This window comes from Panthera pardus, unplaced genomic scaffold (assembly GCF_024362965.1).
Source record: "Panthera pardus isolate Hobbes unplaced genomic scaffold, ASM2436296v1 HiC_scaffold_20, whole genome shotgun sequence".
Classification (NCBI taxonomy): Eukaryota; Metazoa; Chordata; class Mammalia; order Carnivora; family Felidae; genus Panthera; species Panthera pardus.
This window is the reverse complement of record NW_026526766.1, coordinates 16,634,544-16,656,578: the sequence shown is the minus strand read 5'-3', so window position 1 is coordinate 16,656,578 and position 22,035 is coordinate 16,634,544. Positions and strand designations below refer to the sequence as shown.

Below are 22,035 nucleotides of genomic sequence, written 5' to 3'. Positions count from 1 at the left end.
TGTACTTCAGTCTGCTGTATGGAGTGGGGGGTTGTCTAATGTTATAAATTCTTCAGGTTCATGAGAGGTTGATACGGACCCTTGCACAGAACTCAGTGGGATGACTTCTTATTACTGCTGTCATACAGCATTTAATCCATGGGCAAGTGTCTCTTAATGGTGTTTGCAGAGGAGAAAAGATGAATCAACAGGCTACAAATGAAAACTATGAGGCAGGCAGAGAATGTGAAATAAGGCTGGACAGGTAAAATGAGGGCAGATTATGAACAGAATTGGTAGCAATGATCAGAACTTGGAACGTCCTGCATTACACAATAAGAGACCCTTATTAATTCTTTCACACATTTGAGGTTTATTCTTTTCTAAGCAAAGCCCGGTGCTAATGTTTGACAGGCAGCCCTCCGTGTAGGGATGCAGGGACCCGGGTTCCACCATGTTGTAGCTCGGTCATGTTCAACACAGGGCTCCCAAGATCTCTGTGGGGCACCTCCATGGCTACCATGGCAAGATGAAATGCGGTTGTCACCCATATTTTGTTTATCCGTTCGTCCATCAATGGACACGTGGGTTGTTCCCACCTCTTAGCTACTGTGAATAATGCTGTTATGAACATGGGTGTGCAAATATCTTCTTTGATGTGGCGTCTTCTGTACCTTTAGTTATGGAGTTTGTTCCGATGGTCTTCGGGTCAATTTCTGGGGTATTTAGGGTGATTCGGTAGTTACCTAGTTGTGGCCGTGGGACGAGGCGAGCCTGGGGTCCTCCTACTCTGCTACCATCTTCCTCACCCTCCCTTTTACTAATTTTTAAACAGAAGGAACTATGTGACCCAGGACTCATACAGATTTAGAATTACTTGAAAGACTAAACTTAAGGTACAAATAGATACTGTCTTGAAATCTTTGTTATTATGCTTCTTTAAAAACCTTGCTTTGTCCTATGGTTAGTTGTTTTCAACCATGGGGCTATTTTCTATGCCTCCTACCTCTCTTCCCTGGGACATTTGACAATGTCTAAGGATATTTTTGGTTGTCACCAGTAAGGAAGGTGCAGGTACTCTTGACATCTGGTGGGTAGAGGCCAGGGATGCTGCTAAAAATCCTACAACGCATGGGACAGTCTCTCTGCTCCTGACAAGGAATCATCCAGCCCCAAATACTGGTGGATGAGAAACCTTGGTTTATATTTTAAAATACTCAATTGTCTACTAACTCACTGAGAATCAAGTGGACTCCAGCTGAAAGAGATATTAGAAATTATTCAGAACTCCCTTCATCTACAGATATGACTCAAAAAATATATATATATTTGATATTATATATATATCTTATTTGATATTATATATGTAGTATGCAAAATAAAATATATTTATTATATATTATACTTTTTATAAATAGTCTAACCGATATTTAAATTATTATATATCTTTCTTAAATTATTCAAGTTCTTTTTTCATTGAGATGTAATTGACCTATGTAACATTGTATTAGTTTTATGTGTACAATGTAATGATTTGGCGTACATATATATTGTGAAATGTTTACTACAACAAGTTGAATTAACATTCATCACTTGACATAGTTACACTTGTTTTCCTTGTAATGAGAACTTTTTAAGATCTCTTCTCTCAGCAACTTTCAAATACACAATACAGTGTTGTTAACTACAGTCACCACACTACATACTACCTCGCCAGGGCTTACTTTTATTACAGCCGGAAGTCTGAACCTTGGGATGACCCCCCGCCCCCACCCATTCCACTCACTCCCCTCCCCAAGTTATTTAAGTTATTTCCATTGAATTTCAACTAGAGAAAGATGCAGGTAGCAGGAGGGTTCTGGAAAAGAATCTTGAGTCCAGTGATCAGAAAGGAAGACAAGATGTAGGGAAATAGGCTGAGTCCGTGTGTCTAGTTAATCTGACATTTACTGAGATTTGGTTAATCTGAATTAAGAATCTTTTCTTTTTTTTTTTTTGTTTTTTTGAAATGTGTCCGTGTTAAGCATTAATTGAAAAAGAATTAAGGGGCGCCTGGGTGGCTTGGTCGGTTGAGCGTCCGACTTCGGCTCAGGTCATGATCTCGCGGCCTGTGAGTTCGAGCCCCGCGTCGGGCTCTGTGCTGACCGCTCAGAGCCCGGAGCCTGTTTCAGATTCTGTGTCTCCCTCTCTCTCTGCCCCTCCCCTGTTCATGCTCTGTCTCTCTCTGTCACAAAAATAAATAAACGTTAAAAAAAAAATTTTTTTTTTAAAAAAGAAAAAGAATTAAAAAAAAATTTGAGGGTTGGGTGATACCCTGTCAGCTCTCTTTAAATACAAGCTCTCGTCAAATACAAAAAGAAAAGTTCTGAGGAATTTAGCTATGAAAATGTAAAGTCTATTTTTAACTTTTCCTATAGGTATTTTAATTTTAATGTATTTTAATACATTGAAACCATATTGATCATAATTTTATGCTATTACAAAAATATCACGTATGACATTTTATGGTTTTTTTCCAATGGGTTTTTTGCACTTTGTGTGTGTGTGTGTGTGTGTGTGTGTGTGTGTGTGTGTGTGTGTGTATTTTCAGCATAAAATCATTAGGGGAGAAAATTACAACTGTTTTCTCCTACATTTAGCGAGGGACTCCCAAGCATTATTCTCAGAATTAATCCAATCCAATAATTAAATTATTATTGGATACCTACTATATGCCAGTGACTCTGCAGGTATCAGTGTAAAACATAATGACAATAATGATCCTTGTAATGTGTTTTTAAGAGAGAGATGATAATTAAACCTATCTGCTGGCATTCTTTTCTATCTTTTGTTTTTGTTTTATTTTATTTTTTTAAGTAGCCTACTATGATGCTTGATGCAGTTGTTAAGGAAGGATTCCTAACAATTTGGAATGAAAATTCCATGTGTTTTAAATAAAGCATGGACAATAGGGTACAGGAGAAGGTGAGTTTTAAAAAAAATTGCTAAAGGTTTTATTTTGTAGGAGGACAAGTCATGGATCATTTAATTCTTGACTTTGATAGAGAGCATACATTATTATAAATGTAAAAGAAACTACTGACAAATAGAAATACTGTAGAATATATAGCTTTCAACCATTTGAGAAAAAAGGGACAAAAGAATCTTGGTAACACTTGCTAAATAGAGAAAAAAAAACATGTTCAAATTTAGATGAATGTACTATGTTCAGATCTTTCTATTTAGGGATGTAATTTGAATGTAACACATTTTGATGTATTCTCTATTTTTTTTCTTCCTTTTAACAAGGTCTAGAACCCCCTATATATCAGAAAATGAAAACTAAAGAAATTGAACGGCATGCTGTACAAGTCAGTGATTATCTAAAGCAGTCTCAAGAGGTAAAAACATCTTATTTGATATTTAAAAAAATGTGTGCACACGCACTCTAACTCCTTGACTGTGTCTGTTTTACCTTTATGCCCCATAATTGGCTTCCTCTTTTTATTGGTATTACATTTAAATCTTTGCTTTGAATATATGCTCAGGTTGTTCACTCAGCCCCCAACCCCTGCCATTCTTTCCTTCTTCTCCATTCAATATATGTGTCCATCCAGTAATTTATCCTGGGCGTTTTTAACAGGAAAGATAAATAATTCAGGAATTTTTGTAATTGTTTCGAAATACATGAATGTTGCCACGTGGAAGAAAAATAAGGTATTTTCAATACGCTTTAAAAGGTGGAGCTAGAGTCAACATATAGAAGGTACCGGGAGGCAGATTTCAGCCCACTCTGAGGAGGAATTTTTAGCAATTGGAGCTTTCTAAGGATGGAATGGTTTATTTCTGGAAGCAGTAAGTTCCTTACTGAGAGTGGTTAGTCAACCAGGCTGAGCAAACATTTTTGCAGATGTGTTGGGGCGGGGCCGGGGGGGGGGGGGATTTGGGCGTTGAGGGGTAAAGGGCCCTTTGTCTTTCTCCAACACTGAGGTTCTCTGATTGTGGTCTTGTGTTTCTCACATCTGCAGATATGTTTCTGTTTTACTACCATCCACCATGTGGGAAGTGTGATCTCGTTAGGCTAATGCAAGAAATCTAATTTTGCTCTTGGTTTGCATGTTATTTCTATGAACTTGGGAACCGTATCCACAATACCTGTAGGAATGTATGCTAATGAGCTCATGAATGTAATTTGTAGAAGGTTTTGAAAACAAAATGTAAGACTGCTTGGAGGTAGGTGATTGGAGGCAAGAACATGTCTGCCATATCAAATTCTACTTTGCTACTTCCTGGGTTTCAGAGCTACGTATATTAATTAACCTCTGAGCTCTGTTAGCTATGTCTCTAAAATGGGGCTAATGCCATTCTTACGAGATTATTGGCAGTGGATAACAAAAATAACACCAGTGGAAACACCTAGAGTAATGCCTGGAGCGTACCAGGTTTCAAGAAGTAATAGATGAGTCTAAGTAGAAAATAGAATGATAAGTTCAAGGTAATGTTATTCTAAATAATCATCAACCGAAACAATAATATCCTGATAGAAGTCATAATGATGTAATGATTGACGTTTCTTGTCAACTTCAACCTTCGTTCCTTCTTCCACGTCATTGACTATTCATTTCTGTGAAAACCTTTAATACATTACATTCTCTCTACGATGTCCCCACAAGAATAATTTCATTCTGCTTAAGTCAGTCAACACATTGAGTTATTCAGATATTGTGCTAACATTATGCATCTTTCTAACTTGAATTTAGTGCGTCCAGTAAAAGGGAAGTATTGAGCTAGAGAATGGGGGGGGGGGTGGCGGTAAAGAACTATGCCCTCGAAGGCGTGTGTATTGCAAATGTATTACCAGAAGCTTGGGGTAGGAGAATGCTGGGTGAATGTGCAATGACCTTTCCCTTCCACTCAGGATCTGAGCAAAAACTCCTTGTGGAGCTCCAGGAGCACCAGCTTCAATAGGAACTCCCTGTGAGTATTTCTAAATGTATGTTTTTAAAGCATCTTTGGCTTCTTTTTTCTTTAACATGATTGGGAACAAAGGTTTCATCGGGTCAGGAAAAGAGGGGGAAAAACGTGTTTGCAATGATAGTATTTTTCTCTTGGTAGCAAGAAGGAAAATCACTTATTCTCCAAGTTTTCCCATTTCTGGCACTAAGATCTCACCTCAGTGCCTTTTAAGAATATAATGAAACACATATTACCACAGCAGATTAAACATTTGCCTTTTCAGTGTCAAAAAAAGCACATGCAGAATAATGAGTATCCCAACTTCTCTGACAGATAAGATTGTGAAATTTGCGTTCAAGAGTAAGGACAAATCTGTCTGGCCTAAAGAAAAAGACTGAAAACCTGGTAGTTTTCTCTTTAGATTTTTTTTCAGATTGTTAATTTTAGTTTATGAGGTTTATCATTTTTATTTTTGGTTTCTCATGAACATCCTAAGTGTCTATCAAAGCAGTAACTCTTTGAGAAGGATGGAGACGTAGCAAAGGGAAGATAGGGGTCGGGAGAGAGAGAGAGAGAAAGAGAGAGAGAGAGAGAGAGGGAGGAGATAGAGAAGTCACATGGGTGTAGGCTTGAGTATTTTCCTGGAATTTTATTTATTCCGAGAAATAAAGTTTGAAAACCAGCCAAGCAAAATTATTGTATTGCATTTGTAGTGTTTTCTGGACTTCTCTAGTTACATCATCAAACTGTCTGTACAGCTGGGGGAACCGAATTCTAAACCATCTAACGTGTGAAGGCCAGTTGATCCTAAGCACTGGAATGCGACTTGCAGTTTTCAGCCAGCGCTATTTGAGATGGCCTTTCTTTCTGGAACTGCCATCAAGGTCTCTGTGTGCAAGCCTGCCTCTAGACTCCAAGTGCACATGACTTTCTCCTCCCAGAGGTTCAGTAGTTTGTGCTCATGCAGAGTACTGGGTTATTGCAGCATGAAATTAAACAATAATTGTAATTGTACTTTCTTCCCTAAGGACCTTCAATACTGGAGATATTCTTTGAATGCGTCTATTCAGACTTGCCTGTGGCCACTTGTGCACTTGAGCAGGGCAAGTAACAATTTACAGAGAGTTAATTTCAGTCCATGAACATTTAGGGGCCACGTGGGCTAATGAAACTGATTTGTAGGCTTGTCCGGAGACATTCACAGACTCATTTGTAGGCATCTGCTTTGCATAGTTCAGGAACCCTTTAGTTTAATTGATCCAGAACAACACAAACACAGTGAAGTCTTATATTGGTTAGCTTAGAGCGTGTGCAGTAAATGAATCACACACATATGTGGTATTCATTTTTCTATGAAAATAATCGCAGGGTTGCAAACCATTTCTCTATTGATAGAGATAGGGGTCAAACGACACTTCTTTCAAAGAAAATACACACATACACATACATATATATAGACATATAGACTCTGTATTGTTACTATTGCACACGCTTTTCCTTTTTCTGGTCATTGACAGATTTAAAGAATTATCTAAACAATTTTCGTTTTTCAAACAGGTTGAGAAGTTCAAATGGAGTTGACAGTAAGTTTTTGTATTTAAACATGTTATTTTTCATTTTATTCATGGTGAAGTTCACTGCCCTGTTGAGATTTTTGTAGTTCCTGAAGTTCTATTTATGATTTTGCCTATTATACGAAGTAGAAAGTTCAGTAGAAAAGTAGAAAGTTGATTGTCTTTCTCCACATAAATCAGGATTGATGTATGGTTTAAAGTTTTCTTTTGAACTGCCTATTTTTGACAGTGATTTTCCAATTTCCTCTGTGAGTGAGAGTGTTTCCACTGAGCTCATTTCAACTGTTCGACCACTCTTCCTGTCAATTAATGAGCTTTTACATATAGCTCATTAAGAGCTATTCATCTTATATGTGGATACCCTTTCCGTATGGTTCCTGTAGGCCTCTGTGCCCCAAGTGGCTGCGTAGGGCTAGGTCATGGGAGACAACTCCCTAGCAAAACCACTCTCAAGGCTGTTCTCAAACTTCACCACAGCCTACAAGCTCCTTTCCATGTTCTTGACCTCTTGATGCAGATGGGGTTCCTTCTCTTCCACGGCCTTGTTCCATCCCACTTTCTCTGGTTTTCAGTAGCTCTTGCAATTGCTTCCTTCTCCTTCAACTACGTACATATTTAAGTCATTTTCTGTACCAAAGAAACAATAACTGTTTTCTCGATGTTACCGAGCTTCCAAACTGCCACTTCTATCCACCTCGAAATTAATGAGAAAGCATTAGCATTTGCTCTGCATAGTGCCTGTCCCCACCACTCTACTGAAGCTGCGTTCTAGATGCCAAATCACACAACCTTTTTTTTTTTTTTTTTAGTCTTCATAGAACTTGTAGCATTTGCTGTTGACCATTTTATCCATTTTCAAAGTTTCTTGGAGGCTGTTCTTCCTGGGCTATTAATTGTATTACTCTGTTGCCTGGCGTTTCCGATCACTTACTCTTCCTTTGCCCAAACTGGGCCTCTTACTCATGTATACTGCCTTTCCCAGCCCACTCCTCTTAGCCATCAACTTCGTTTTCTAACTCCGTACTACCCCCACCTCCCGCCCCCCATCCTTACAAGGTGTCTGTTTTGCCCTACCCCACTGCTTCTGCCTTACAGCCTCCAACATTTATTTTCCTAAGTAAAAAAGTTTTGCCCTTTATTTCATGTTAGCATTCTGGTGGTTTCTCTCCCTTTGCACTTTCCCGTGTTCACCCTGGAATTACCTTCTGAAAGATGAACCGTCACTTATGTCCAAGCTTCCAGGGACTTCCCGTTACCTACAGGATTGGCTGCAAATTCCTTAGTCCTTCTCGGTGCTTTCGACAGCCTGGCCCTCATCCACATTTCCAGGCTCAAGTTCATTCTTTAGGTCAACATTTCTGCCACATAGAATATGACCACCTTCCTATGCACCCCTCCACTTGAGTGCCTAGAAGACATCTCAGGCAAAATGCACCCTCTCCTTCCTCACTCATCTCTGGAAATGACAACTCCATCCTTCCAGTTGCTGAGGTCAAAGTCTTGCCATCGTATTTCACTCCTGTTTTCCCGCATCCCCGCTTCCAACCCATCCCTCAAAATATATCAAGAATCTGACCATTTTGCTACCCCCATGTACCACTCTTCATCTTGATCCTGGGTTATAGGATGGCCTCCAAACTATTGCTCTCTGACAGTCAATTTCCAGAGTGTAGCCAGAATAACCCTTTTAAACTGAGATTCTAATCAAGTCACTCTTCTGCTCCAATGGCATCTCATCACACTCTGTAAACTTGAAGTCCAAACAGGCTCTACAAGGCCCTACTGATCTGCTGCCCCTCCTCCCACTCTCCAAACCCGTTTCCTCTCGGCACCGTCCACTCTGGCCACACTCTCTATGGTCCTGCCTCTGGGCATTTGCACTTGCTGTCGCCTCTACCTGGAATATTTTTCGTTTTGCCATATGACTATCCCTCTCTTCCTTCACGTCTCTGCTCACATTTTACCTTATCACAGAGGCCTTGCCTTTGCCACCCTTAAAATAATAGCCTCCCTGTCTCCCACACTTTCTAACCCTGTAGCTTGAATATATGTAATACTGTATGCACTATGTATTTACTTGTTTATTTATTTTCCTTTTACTAGAATGTAGCCAGAGATTTTACCTGTTTTTTCTTTTTCTTTTGTTTTTGTTTTTTTTTTGTTTTTACTGCTCCTCTCTCAAGCACATGGTAGGTGTGGAATAAATATGTTTTGAATGAATGTGAACAGTTCCTTCCCACAGTTCCTTAAATGGTGGAGCCAGAACTGAAACTCAGCTTTCTCAGATTCAGATGTCCATACTCTTGAAGAATATCACATTGGCATGCCTGGGTGGCTCAGTCGGTTAAGTGTCTGACTTCGTTTCAGCCCAGGTCATTGCCTTATGGTTTGTGAGTTTGAGCCCCGCAAAGGGCCCCGTGCTGATAGTGTGGAGCCTGCTTGGGATTCTCTCTCTCTCTCTCTCTCTCTCTCTCTCTGTCCCTCTCTCACTCATGTGTGCTCTCTCCCTCTCAAAATAAATTTAAAAATTAAATCAAAAAAAGAATATCACATCGAGGAGCTCCTGGGTGGCTCAGTCGCTTGAGTGTGTGACTTCTGATTTTGGCTCAGGTCATGGTCTCAGGGTTGTGGGATCGAGCCCGTATCAGGCTCCGTGCTGAGCGTGATTTGCTCTCTCTCTCCCTCTGCCCCTCTCCCCCACTTGCATTCTCTCTCTCTCTCTCTCTCAAAAAAAAAAAGTATCACATTGCTTGTCTATGAAGGTTCCATAAGTCTCTGTATACACCTCTATTACGTTACTTAGCCAACCGTGTTGTGACCATAGTTTACATGTCTTTTGCTCTCAGTATTTCACAGTTTCTTTTTTCAAGGGCAGAAGCCATAACTTATTCACATCTGTCTTGCCCAGCATGACCTATAGTGGCAGCTGAACACTTTTTAATTTTTATTATTGAGTGAACTGAGAAAGAAAGAAAGTCTTTTCTTTGCTGATGTTACTGTTTACCAAGCACCCCCAGAGGAAGGGATTTTTGTTCCTTTCCTTATCCAGCAACAAGGAGCCAGAGAGATCTGTGAAATTGGGCTCATTATGCTGCTTACTCTACTAGGTATAAAGAAGTTGCCACCGTGAGACTAAAGTTCTCCACTTTAATTTTAATTTTATGAAATGGCAAAACTGTTGCAAAGGATTTCTCTAGAGCCTTGTAATTTAGGACTTGAGAAGGTAGAAGGGAACCAGTTAAACTTGCGGGAGGTGTTCCCAACAAAGAAGTCCCTTGGCATCATGTTCCCCACCCACTTCTTTGTTTCTGGTGTATGCCTCTTAATTTGTTTTCATCAGTTTGTTGTCATTTTAGGTCAGTGAAGTGGACTGCTAATAACTTGGTATTAATAATGTCTTTATATGGGCACTGCGTCTTGGTGGGAGCTCAGAGAATTGTGCTCTGGGGATGTCATGAAGTGTGATGGGCAGCCGAGTGTCTTCCACAACCCAGAGGTGTAATTGGTTCAGAGGAAATACATCTTTGAGGCTAATATTACCTGTCTTTCTCCAATTCCCTATATAAACATGTTTGGAGATATTACATTGATGATTGGAAGCTGTCAGGATACCGTGCCCAATAACGTGGTTAAAGGATATTAGGCAATCTTTCTCAAAGACTGAGAAGCCATTGTGATTAACCTGTTCAATAATAAGTCTGAAGGCAATATATTCATAAGCATGTATTTATCACCAGCCACGTAATTAAAATGCCAATCTTCTCTACAATTGCAGAAATCTCAGCCTCCTTAAAAAGCCCTCAAGAGCCTCACCATCATTATTCAGGTAGGACACATGCACCTAGACATGTCAACTGAGCTAAACGTCTGTGATTCTGCCCTCGTGAACAGGAGTATTGATGAATTTTGAAGTACTGATACGACTCCCAACAAGATGTTATTCACTCTCATGAGAAGAGCATTCAGATTTCTTATCTTGCCATTTACTTGGGAAAACAAGTTGTTAGGATTTAAGAGAATATGGAATTAAAAAGCATTTTTGTCTGTATTTGCAAGTTCCAAATGGTGGAGGAGAAGGGTGACCTTGAGATTTAAAAAGTCCTTACAAGTCCGAAGCCAGAGATCTCCATATTTTGGATGGGGCCTAAAACTAGCTCTTTGAAGGAGGATTTTATACCCTCCCTGGCTCTCAAGTGAACATAACCACCGAATGAATGCCAACCCCACTGAGTAAGTTCAACAAAGACACCTTACAAGGATGTCATTAAACAAGATGTCAAGGGTCTTGACTCTCATAAGCAACATTGCTTCACGGTGCTTCAGTTGTCTTTCTTTCAGAGTGGGAGTAATTGTACTTGCCCTTCCTGAGGAACAATCTGCCAAAGGGCTAGTAAGAATTAAGAGGGAAACACTTTGAAATGCAAAGCGATGTAACAACCAACTGGACTTGTGCCATTGGTTGGTCTTCTGCGTGTCATTGCTGTCAGCACTGGATGAGATGATACACAGCCAAGCCTTTTACACGGTCTTTTTTACACAGCTCAGCACGTGAGTGAGAGTTTATTGGTGTGACAGTTACCGTTACTATCATATCAAGGTCATGTGTTCAAGGTCCACTAATAGACTGCCTTTTCCTCAATTCTCCTCCGTAGTGAATAGTGTTTCAGTGGATTCCAGACTCCACATTCTAGGCTCTTATAAGTGGGTCTTTCAGCTCAGCAGTAATAATCCAATATTTTGACTCCAGCTGTCAACTCTAGAAAGTCTGGTGAAGAATACTGGAACTCATATTGACTCTGATCTGTTAGGATACGGCTCTTAACAGGAAGATGCAGATCACTTGCTTCTAATTAAAAGTGGTCTTCGGTTCTCTCTGGGAAAAGAAGGTGAACTGTGCAAAGTCAACAGTAGATGTCCCCACAGTCCACTGTGCGTTAGATTTGCTCTGGAAAAGACCGACCAGAGAAGGAAGACCACAGAATGCTCTCTAAAGGAAAGTTCCACATATGTATGGATTAGTCTCTGATGTGACGTTCGGGAGAGTGGAAGTGACAGCCCTACCTCGGACGATGTTATGTAACCTCATATAGTTCGTAAGACTGGGGTATACTTCCCGTTGAAGGCATAGTTTCTTTTTAAAACTGGGTTGTGGGTAATATTTTTGATGAAAGCAAAAGTGAGGGGTCTTTGAAATGAACATTTTCTGTGTTGTATGAGTAGATTGATGTGGGGGAGGCTTGCTGTGCATTCGATCCACTGACGCATACTTAAAATAGTAAATCTCTTTTTGTTTGCAGCCATCGAAAGGAATAATTTAATGAGGCTTTCTCAGACTATACCATTTACACCAATCCAACTGTTTGGTGAGTGCCATTTCTACCTTCTTGAGGCCGTGCCAGGGCAGAGGCATAACATCTGAGAAGCAGAAACCATTTTGCATCGTTTTAGCTGAAGATTTTGCTTTGCTAGTGGTTGCGGTTTAGTGAGACGAATTTCCTAAAGTGGAAATTCTTGTTAACTGCCTAGCCAGCATCTAGGGTCAAAATCTAATGCTGTAGGGATGGGACCGATAATGAACAGCAGTTGGGAAAAAAGCAATAATGTTGCACCTGGCATTCACTGATGTAAGGCTGGAAGTAGGAGAGAAAAGAACCATCCAACCATGTGTAATAAACACAGAAGAAAGAGATAAATGTCAATACGGTAAAAACTAACAGGCATCTGAAGGGAAATGCTTTGTGTATTGTTTTTTTGTTTGTTTTGTTTCATGTAAACTAATTGCTCTTAGCTCAGAGAGTAAATGCCGCTTTTAAAGGCTGAAGTAGTAAGGAAAAACAAGCTCGCATTAAGCCAAGACTACCACGAGTCTTGCTGTCCAGCCAGCTGACAATGTAACAACTCTGTCCTAGATCTTAGTTCTCTTCATATGGGGACAGATCAGGTGGCTTCTGATCAGGGACGCAAAAGCCTTCTCCTTCCTCATGACTCCATGGCTAGTTCTGCAACTTAGGAGCTCTGCTCTAAATCCTCTAAGTATTTAAGTATTTAGAAGTCTAAAGAGACCGTCAGTGGCATTTATCTGGGTACCAACAATAAGTATTCGAATTATTTATTGAGTATTGAATAAGAATTACCTAGACATATTTTTTTGGTAAGCAATTCAATGCAAGAGTGAGTAAATAGATTCCTTTCTTGGTAAATCAGTATCGTGTTAGCAACAAAACAAAACAAAATGGGCATTTAAAGCAGAGGTATAAGGAGAAAATCAAACACAGGTTGGGCAGAAACTGTGTCTAGAATATGTTCCTTCTGTTATGAAGCATTAAACACTGTATTAGGTGGAGTCTAAGACTCCTAATACAGGAACACTGTATTAGGTTCCATTAAAAGTGGAAGTTATCTAGCAGTTATAAAGAGCATTTTGTGTCTAAAATCTATTAAGTGGGCTTGAGTTGGTGTCTGAGGTTCTAGTTCACATTAGTGAAGTTAACATATTTAATCTTTACAGCCACCCAGTGAGGTGAGCATTATTTTCACCTTCATTTTACTGCTGAGGAAAGTGAGGCTTTCAGGAACTTGTCTAAGGGCACAAAGGAAGGAGGGGGAGGCTCTGGGATATGACCTTGGTGCTAACTCTAGCTGTGTTTAAACCATGAGTTCTCAGTAGGGGTAATATCACCCCTAAGGGAGCAGAAACTTCTTTTTATGTATAAAGCACAGGTATCTCTATCTCTATATCTGTATATATCTGTATATGTCTGTATGTAAGTATGTATATTTCTATGTATATATTGTATGTACATGTCATTATACACACACACACGTACAGTACATGCATGTATCAGTACATGTACATACACACAGTGTATTTTTAGTATTAAAATGTCATGGAAGGGGGAATTAGGGAAAAATCTAATAAGGCTTTAAAGGGGATGGTAATGAAAACACAGGATTAAACTATCTCTTTGGACGTATTTGTATTTAACAAAAGAAGCATAGCTCTGCTACTTTGATTTTCATTTTGTCTGGTTATAGTTTATAATAAGAACAATTTAATTCTTATATATCAGCTGATGCTTTGTCCCTTCCTCCTCCCTCCCTCTCTCTACCCCTGCCCTTTATGAGACAATAATGTGGCCAAAATCCATGCTTCTGTTCTGTACTTGTTCCTGCAGAGGTGAAATTCCCATTCTCTTCTGTTCACTGGGAAACGGAATGAATTCTGAGTTGTTATTTGGGACGCCGTCCCTGTCAGACATGAGCTACCATTGAACTTCTCACCTGTACTTCTTTTTGTAGCAGGAGAAGAGGTAACTGTCTACAGGCTGGAGGAGAGTTCCCCTTTGAATCTTGGGAAAAGCATGTCTTCTTGGTCCCAGCGAGGGAGAGCCGCAATGATCCAGGTGCTGTCCCGAGAGGAGATGGGCGGCGGGCTCCGCAAAGCCATGAGGGTCGTCAGCACCTGGTCCGAGGATGATGTTCTCCGGCCAGGGCAGGTTTTCATCGTGAAGTCCTTTCTACCTGAGGTTGTGCAGTCATGGCACAGAATCTTCCAGGAGAGTACTGTGCTTCATCTTTGCCTCAGGGTAAGTCCGAGACCCAGAGCCCAGCTGGATAGGTCAAAGAGTGGCGTTCTGGCTACATCCTGATTGGAGACCGTTATCCTCAACCCAGAGGATAGCCTGTTCTGTTCTGGAAGTGGTGGCATTTCATTATTTTTGTTTTGTAGAGCTTTTCCTTTTGGAATAGAGCGGTCGGAGCTGAATGAGGCTAAAAATCACACTGGGGAGGCCTTGAGTGTTTCTGTGATCATTGATCAGCATGCATATGATAGCAAACTAATATTTTTGTCAATGCTCCCAATTTCGTAGGAAATTCAACAACAAAGAGCTGCTCAAAAGCTTATCTATACTTTCAACCAAGTGAAACCACAAACCATTCCCTACACGCCAAGGTGAGTATAGGGAATAAGGGCACCCCAGTCCTTCATTTTAAATAGGAACTTCTCTCAATTTCTTCTGAGCCCTGTTAGTCATGAGAAATGCCAGACCCACAGGGTAGTTCTCCACAATCTTCTTTTTGGGTTATTCCTTCCACAGTCCCAGAGACTGGTAACAAGAAAGGTAGGTGTCCCAGGAATATCTTGGCTTAAACACTGAAGTTATGTGAGTGGAAGAGAGAAGTTCAGGCAGAGACCATGACTAACTTCTCAGTTACATGAAACAGGGAGACCCTACATGTCGTTACTAAGGTCCGGGAACATTATGGAAGAAAAACCTTTCTATTTTAAGCAGTTTCTTCCCCTAATATCTTAGAGAAATTAGGGAACTTTATGAGAATGAACTCTTGTTACTTTTGCTTGAGTGTCTCAAGATGCTTGCGTTAGGGAGATGGATCATAATTCGGTGCTGGGGATTATGGTCAAGTTTTATTGTTTCGTTTTTAAGGAACTCTATAGAGCATGGCAAGAAAAAAAGTTGAGTCCAGTACTCATAAGGGATTTGGAAGGTTTCCTCAAAGAGAAGGGAGGTCGGTCGGCATGGGAAAATCTCTCAATCTTTGCATTCTGTCCCTGCCACAGAAAGGCAAGGGCGTGTTCATTGAGGCTGCCTCGAGCGAGAGTTAGATAATCTTCCCTGCTGCTGACTGTCTGGTAACGTGAGTTTCACCTTTGCTGCCTTGTGGGGACTCACTGGCCTCCTTTTCACCCTCACAGGTTTCTGGAAGTTTTCTTAATCTACTGCCATTCGGCTAACCAGTGGTTGACCATTGAGAAGTATATGACGGGAGAGTTCCGGAAGTACAACAATAACAATGGTGATGAAATTGCCCCCAGCAACACGTTGGAGGAGCTGTTGTTGGCTTTCTCTCACTGGACCTATGAGTATACCCGGGGAGAGCTGCTGGTTTTAGATCTGCAAGGTGATTGATCGCCGAGGACTTGATAAAAAAAGCATGAGGCACAGTTCAGGAACCATTGACCAGGGATCCTTTCTGCATGTCGTTGTCAGCTACATTTGACCCTGGCTCTTTCTTTGCTCAAAGCCATAGTTAAGGTCTTTCAGTGGAGACATTCCCTGATAGTGTATGCTTTCTTCCCCTTGATTTGAACACCGAAAGATGATATCAATTTTCCGAGTGTATTTATTATTTGTGAAACTGTGCAGAGGGTGAGAAAACAGGCAGGTGTCCCAAGAAATCTTGCAAGAACCAGGATGGACAATGTATTGAGTTGCCCTACCTGGCTTTGAAGGGAGGTAGGACCATTTATTTCAGAGACTTTGGACAGTGGTGGTCATGAGCCCCTACTATGTTGCTTCCCATTTAGCTCCAGAGAAAAATATAGGCTGATGATTAGCTGCCTAAAATTTAAGTACGCCTGAAACTTTGATCTCAACGGGGAATGAATTTTGTACCAAATTTTCTAGTTTTATGGCTTTATGGCTAGAACTTAACATTCATAACAGCACTTAGACATGTGTTTATACACACAAGAAAGTAATTTCTGGGGGCATTTTTCATGATTTTGAGCTCAATGCTTTAGTAGTTTATAGTTTCCCTTGCTCTCTTTGCTGTGTACCTTGATATGACAGTTCATGAAAGTACAAACTCAGTCTGAGAGAGGCGACATAGTACACTCATATTTAATGGAAGCCTCTGATCAGCGAGTCTCTCCACTGTCAACCTCCTGTGTGACTTAAAATCCTGCAGCACAAAACTGAGTATTTCCAGCAGGCTTTCCGTGAAGACACAGAACAAAATATGTACTAAGGTCAAAGTTTAGTCCTTGGGCTCACTCACTGGGGCTTTGGTTTTAAATAGGGGATTTAGTCCAGGAAATTTCATAGAAGTTATCGGACTTAATCCTAGAAGCAGCACCTCAAGGTAGATATTATGGGGAATTTAGGCCCAGGAGGTTTATAAATGTTATTTATTTTGAGAGAGTTAGAGACAGCCTGAGTGGGGAAGGGCAGAGAGAGGGAGAGAGAATCCCAAGCAGGCTCTGTGCTGCCATCGCAGAGCCTGACGTGGGGCTTGAACTCACGAACCGTGAGATCATGACCTGATAGGCCCAAAAAGTTTAAATAACTTGCGCAAAGTTGCACAGCTCCTAAAGAGGGAGCCAGGATGCAGACTGAAGCTGTTTTGACCATCTATGTTCTTTTCTTCTCATGGTACTGTCTTTTGTTTCTTTACGAGTTTCAGAGGACATAACCATGTTATGGTTCATTTAAACAGATTGGGCTTATCCCTTGTGCTCTCTGACTTCCCTACCTCTCCAATCCTGGGATTCTGCACCGGAAGCCAGGCTTGGAGGCTGGGCACAGTCAAGATAAATAATCCTGAGGCATCGTGAGCAACATCCAATACATTTTGATTGAAATTTGTACCATGTGCTCAAGGATGTGTATAGACTTTTTAAAGTACACATAAGTCCTGCTGTCTTTTCAGATCTGTACTGTTTGCAGAGTTGAGTTATATTTCTAACCCTCAAACACAATATTTTAGGAAGCAATATAAACAAAAGTTAAAACAGTCAACATGATTCAGCTTTTAAACCAGCAAGTACGTGATCCATGTAAACTCAGCATGCTGGTGCCCAAGGCATCTGCTTTTGTAGCTCATGTTGGAGAGAGGTTGATTGTTTTCATCTGTATTTGAGTCTCTCTGCTTAGAGTTTTGGGTGGAGTTGTTTAAAAAGAAAAAACAAAAACAAACAAACAACAAAAAAAAAACAACCAAAGAAAAACTTTAAGGAATTAATGATGACTCTTTAGTGTGTTTTGTATTCCACTTGAATAGGTTTTTCTTTAATGATGTTTATGTTTGGGGATTTTTATGTCTCTAAGTAATCCAAAGTGACATTAAACAGAACAAATGCTGCGTTGATAGTCTTGGGGGGGAAATGGAATTAACTTTATTCTTTTACTGGGCAATTATGTGAATTGCAGAACTAGGCCACTCCAAATAAACGATGTCAAAACACTGACCTTCAAAGAAGAGGAGAGTGGACATCATAGAACAAGCATGAAGAAATTGAGATACTTATTGGAGGGTTTTGGTCAGTTGGGGAGGCCTGAATTTATGGAAGAATATGAGTCCTATAATAGTAACTATAAGCAGTTACATTACTACTACCAGCAGCTGACATCTACCAAGTATTTATTTTCCGTCAGGCACTTGAGTGAAGACTTCATGCATTATGATATTTAATCCACACCAAGTTGGAAAGGAGAAATGGGGAGAATATATGTATTCTTAGAATACCTTAATGGTTTTTGGTTCAGTTTCGTATTTGATTGGTTAGTATTGTAGTCTTTGGAGAGATGATGGTACCTTGTTCAGATGGGTTCGGAGTGGGTAGAGATTGAGAGACCTACTGGCAGCAGTTTGGAGAAAGAGCCCTAGGTCGACAGTGTTAGGGTCTGACTCCTGGCTTCACCATGAATTAGCTGTGTGACCAGGGGGCAGCCACCTTGAGTCCCACTTTCCTCATTTGTAATGGGAGAGATAATATTATGCACTTAACTCATTGTTAACCCCTTATGTTAAGGAGCTGAAATGAGGCAAGTTCTTGACACATAGTGAGTCCTCATTAATGTCATTTATTGTTGTTAGTAGTAATCTTTGTGTGACTCTTTATATTTATTTATTTATTTATTTATTACTTATGTGTTTTTTGGGTTTTTTTTGTGGTTTTTTTGTTTGTTTTTTTTTTTTTGATAGAGAGTGTATGCATGAGTGTGTGTGCAGAGACAGAGAATCCCAAGCAGGCTCTGTGCTGTTAGCATGGAGCCCAATGACTCACCAGCCGTGAGATCATGACCTGAGCCGAAAATCAAGATTCGGACATTTAACCGACTGAGCTACCCAGGCACTCCAAATCTCTGTTTGGCTTTTTAAAATGGAAGCGAATCAGGGCGTCTGGGTGGCTCAGCTGGTTAAGTGTCTGACTTCGGCTCAGGTCATGATCTCATGATTGGTGGGCTCGAGGTGACAGCTCAGAGCCTGGAGTCTGCTTCGGGTTCTGTGTCTCCCTCTCTCTCTGCCCCTTCCCCACTCATGCTCTGTTTCTCTGTTTCAAAAATAAATAAACATAAAAACATTTTTTTAAATGGAAGTGAATTGTCATCAGCTTCCTGTGACTCCCTATTGCTTTGGGAGAAAGAAGGAATGAGGAACACTCTGGCAGTTTTTCTTTTTCTTTTTCTCTTCTCTTTTCTACTTTCTTCCAAAGGAGTGCCAATCACTAACCCAGGAGTTGCCACACTGGGCTTGGATGCTGAACTCTAAGGAAAGGCTTGACCAATTTCTTTTTCTTTCTTTCTTTCTTTCTTTCTTTCTTTCTTTCTTTCTTTCTTTCTTTCTTTCCTTCTAATATTTATTTATTTTTGGGAGAGTGCAAGCAGAGGAGGGAAAGAGAGAGGGAGACAGAGGATCTGAAGCTGGCTCTGTGCTGATAGGTTTGATAGCAGTGAGCCCAATGTGGAGCTCAAACTCATGAACCGTGAGATCATGTCCTGAGCCAAAGTCAGACGGCCAGCCTACTGAGCCACCCAGGTGGCCCAAGGCTTGACCAATTTCTGATCACTTGCAATTATACTGTAGTTTTCCAGTTTCTTTCCATTTAAAAATCCTACATATGAAGGCCTGCCTCATCATCATTAGATGTGAAATCCAACATTTAATCCCCAGCAATAGCAATGAAAAACAATGATACTTCAAATTACAGTGGTCTAGAGCATTCTTTTTTTAAAAACTCATTATATTTTTCAAAGAACTTTGGAAGTATAGGTTTTTATATTCAGCAAAGCACTTTCCAGAGTAAGCATTTGCATTAACACTGTCATAATGAATCCTGCTGTTACAAAGAAGGTAACTTATTTCCAAGATGTAGAAGCTCACCAATGTATCCCAACGTGGTTGGGATCAGAATGTACGTGTCTGGGTTTCTCACAAGGCCATGCTGCGTACTACGTGCACATGGGCATTTACCCTATTGAAGTTCGGTAAACACGTGCGATTGGGATTTTTGGACGTTGAAATGGCTAGTTTTCTTCCATATTTTCTCACTCACTAGAACGTTCCTTCTGCCATTGGAAGGCCCCAAAGTATGTATTTAGTAGTTACACTTTGAATCATCAGACTGGATTTAGGGATATAAAGGTTTGTGGAAATTCCACTCTCATTCTCCTTGTGGGATTTACTCATTAGGTAAATGAGATCATCAGAACATGATTTTACCAGTGGTAAGAAAATACAGTTTTACTTCACAAGAGGTCTTGATAGAAAAAAGATAATAAAAATAGCAGTTGGCATGTTTTAGCTTTCTCTGGGTCACTTTGCTAAGCAGCTTTGTATACAATAGTTTACTGAATCCTCAGTAAGTGTATAAGATGAGGCCCATTATTCCGCACAGTTTCAGATGAGAACATTGAGATTCAGAGAGATTAGAGAAGGTGTTCAGGTCACATAACTAGAAGACGACAGAGCCCATGAGTGGGACCCAATCCCTTTGACTCCTGCCTATCTAACACGCAACAAGGTTTAAAGTAAACTGGAGCTGATGTGATTTTGATACGACGTTTTCTCCCCTATAAACCTCCTTTTCTCCCATCTATATGACCTCTTTAAGTACTCTGCATATTCCCAGCTTAAATTTACAGTTTCCTCAGCCATCAGCCTAAAGCTTTCGTCATTGCTAGAAAGGTTCCGGCTTAAAGTTAGGTCTGAGCTTAAACATGAAAAGGATCTGTAGCCTTTAGTCTCTGTTGATGGTATTCGCACTTTCTGTCTGTTGTTCTGCTGAGGTACTACATCATTAGAAAAGCAGGGCCTCTCTAGGCTGTTTGTTCTTGTATCTATAATAAGAAAAGGTATAAAGAGCTTCCTGTGACTTTTTCTTTAAAAAGAACAAAGACCGAGCAAATCACATTTTACACACTTCCCCTTGAGCCTGAGTTTCAGCCTTACTGTTACTTTCCCTGTACAAAACCAGTGTACAAAGAGATTCTAAGCCAGAGGCTCTTAAAGAAAATTCAGAGGGTCTGTGAACTCTGATGAGACAACAAATTACACTATTATTTTCACTAACCTACAGCTGAAATTCATCATTTCCTTTGATTATAATGGAGACCACAAACCACAGTGGTATTAGGAGTACCCATGACTGTTTGCAATCACAATTACCGATATTAACATAGCACTTTATGATGTTGGCAGATATCTCAAAACACTGTTATACTATGTATTACTTGATGTTACGGTAGTTATAGACTTGCACTAGATTCTGTTATTTAATGTGTTAATAAAGAAGCACATGTACTGCAGTATAATTTAAACATATTTTGATGACTGTATTTCAGTATCATTGGTTTCCTCTGCAATCTTATGTATTTAAATTATGCATTTTAAAACGTTATTCTGAGAAGGGGATCCGTTTTGTTTCCCCAGTCTGGCAAAGAGGGTCCTGACACAAAAATGCTTGGAAACTCCAAAAACAGGTTATTTTCCTAAGGAAGTCAGTTTCTTGGAGGAAAGAGCTATAAACTATAAGGGTTACATTTTCTTGTGAAAGATTTAACATATGGTAAGACATACCCAGCATGGCAGATATTACTACCATCAGAAACATCTCCCTCACCCTTTAAAAAATTTTTTTTAATGTTTATTATTTTGAGAGAGAGAGAGAGAGAGACAGAGACAGAGACAGAGACAGAGTGTGCGCGGGGGAGGGGTAGAGAGAGAGGGAGGCACAGAATCTGAAGCAGGTTCCAGGCTCCGGGCTGTCAGCACAGAGCCCGACATGGGGCTTGAACCCACGAACCACGAGATCACGACCTGAGCCGAAGTTGGACACTTAACCATCTGAGCCACCCAGGCACCCCCTCACCCATTTTGTAACAGAGTCACTCTGAGTGTCAATTGCCATTTTGATCAGTGTTAGCACGAAATTACACTTACGCTATCCTTTTATGCTTTGGTGTCAATTTTTAAAAAAGTAATTAAAAAGTAAATTTTACTGGAGAAAACCATTTCAGAAAAATGCACACGACATAAGCATATCTTTCAAGGAATTTTCACAACCGAGACATATGTGTAACCAGCATCCAGATCAAGAATTTGGGAGCATGTATATTCTCCTGGATATAAATGCTGCGTATATAGCATTTAACGGGTGCCTTTGATGGCACAGTGGTTGTATCTGCAGAACCACACAGCACCTGGTGCCCTGCCGAGCACTGACGGACTCCACCTACAGAGGCCGTGGCCTCATGTGAGGGACACAGGCTTTAGCTCAATTCGAATCCTGTCATCATCACTCGTGAACTGTGCAGACTCTGACAAATTGCTTCATCGTCTTCGAACATCAATGTACTTATTGGCAAAATGAGGCTGTGAGGATGCTCATGCTTTCCCTTTATGGTAGCTGAGAATTAGAGAAAATATAATTAGAATGTCTAGTATAGACAAATGGTAAATGAATGATGGATACCACCATCAGTAACTGTGAATACATCGCCGAGACATTCATTTGTGGCCTCAA

At 40.4% G+C, this 22,035-nt stretch overlaps 1 protein-coding gene across 5 annotated transcripts in view; it reads left to right on the top strand.

Moving 5' to 3' along the window:
* Positions 1 to 22,035, top strand: part of TRPM6 (transient receptor potential cation channel subfamily M member 6) — a 201,466-nt gene that overhangs the window by 169,806 nt on the left and 9,625 nt on the right. For all 5 annotated transcript variants that reach the window (XM_053907814.1, XM_019463591.2, XM_019463590.2 and 2 more), the window contains 8 exons: positions 3,268 to 3,359; positions 4,877 to 4,935; positions 6,472 to 6,497; positions 10,264 to 10,314; positions 11,786 to 11,851; positions 13,788 to 14,074; positions 14,360 to 14,442; positions 15,205 to 15,410. In XM_053907814.1, coding sequence (XP_053763789.1) covers positions 3,268 to 3,359; positions 4,877 to 4,935; positions 6,472 to 6,497; positions 10,264 to 10,314; positions 11,786 to 11,851; positions 13,788 to 14,074; positions 14,360 to 14,442; positions 15,205 to 15,410 — 870 coding nt within the window. The remainder of the gene's footprint in view (positions 1 to 3,267; positions 3,360 to 4,876; positions 4,936 to 6,471; positions 6,498 to 10,263; positions 10,315 to 11,785; positions 11,852 to 13,787; positions 14,075 to 14,359; positions 14,443 to 15,204; positions 15,411 to 22,035) is intronic.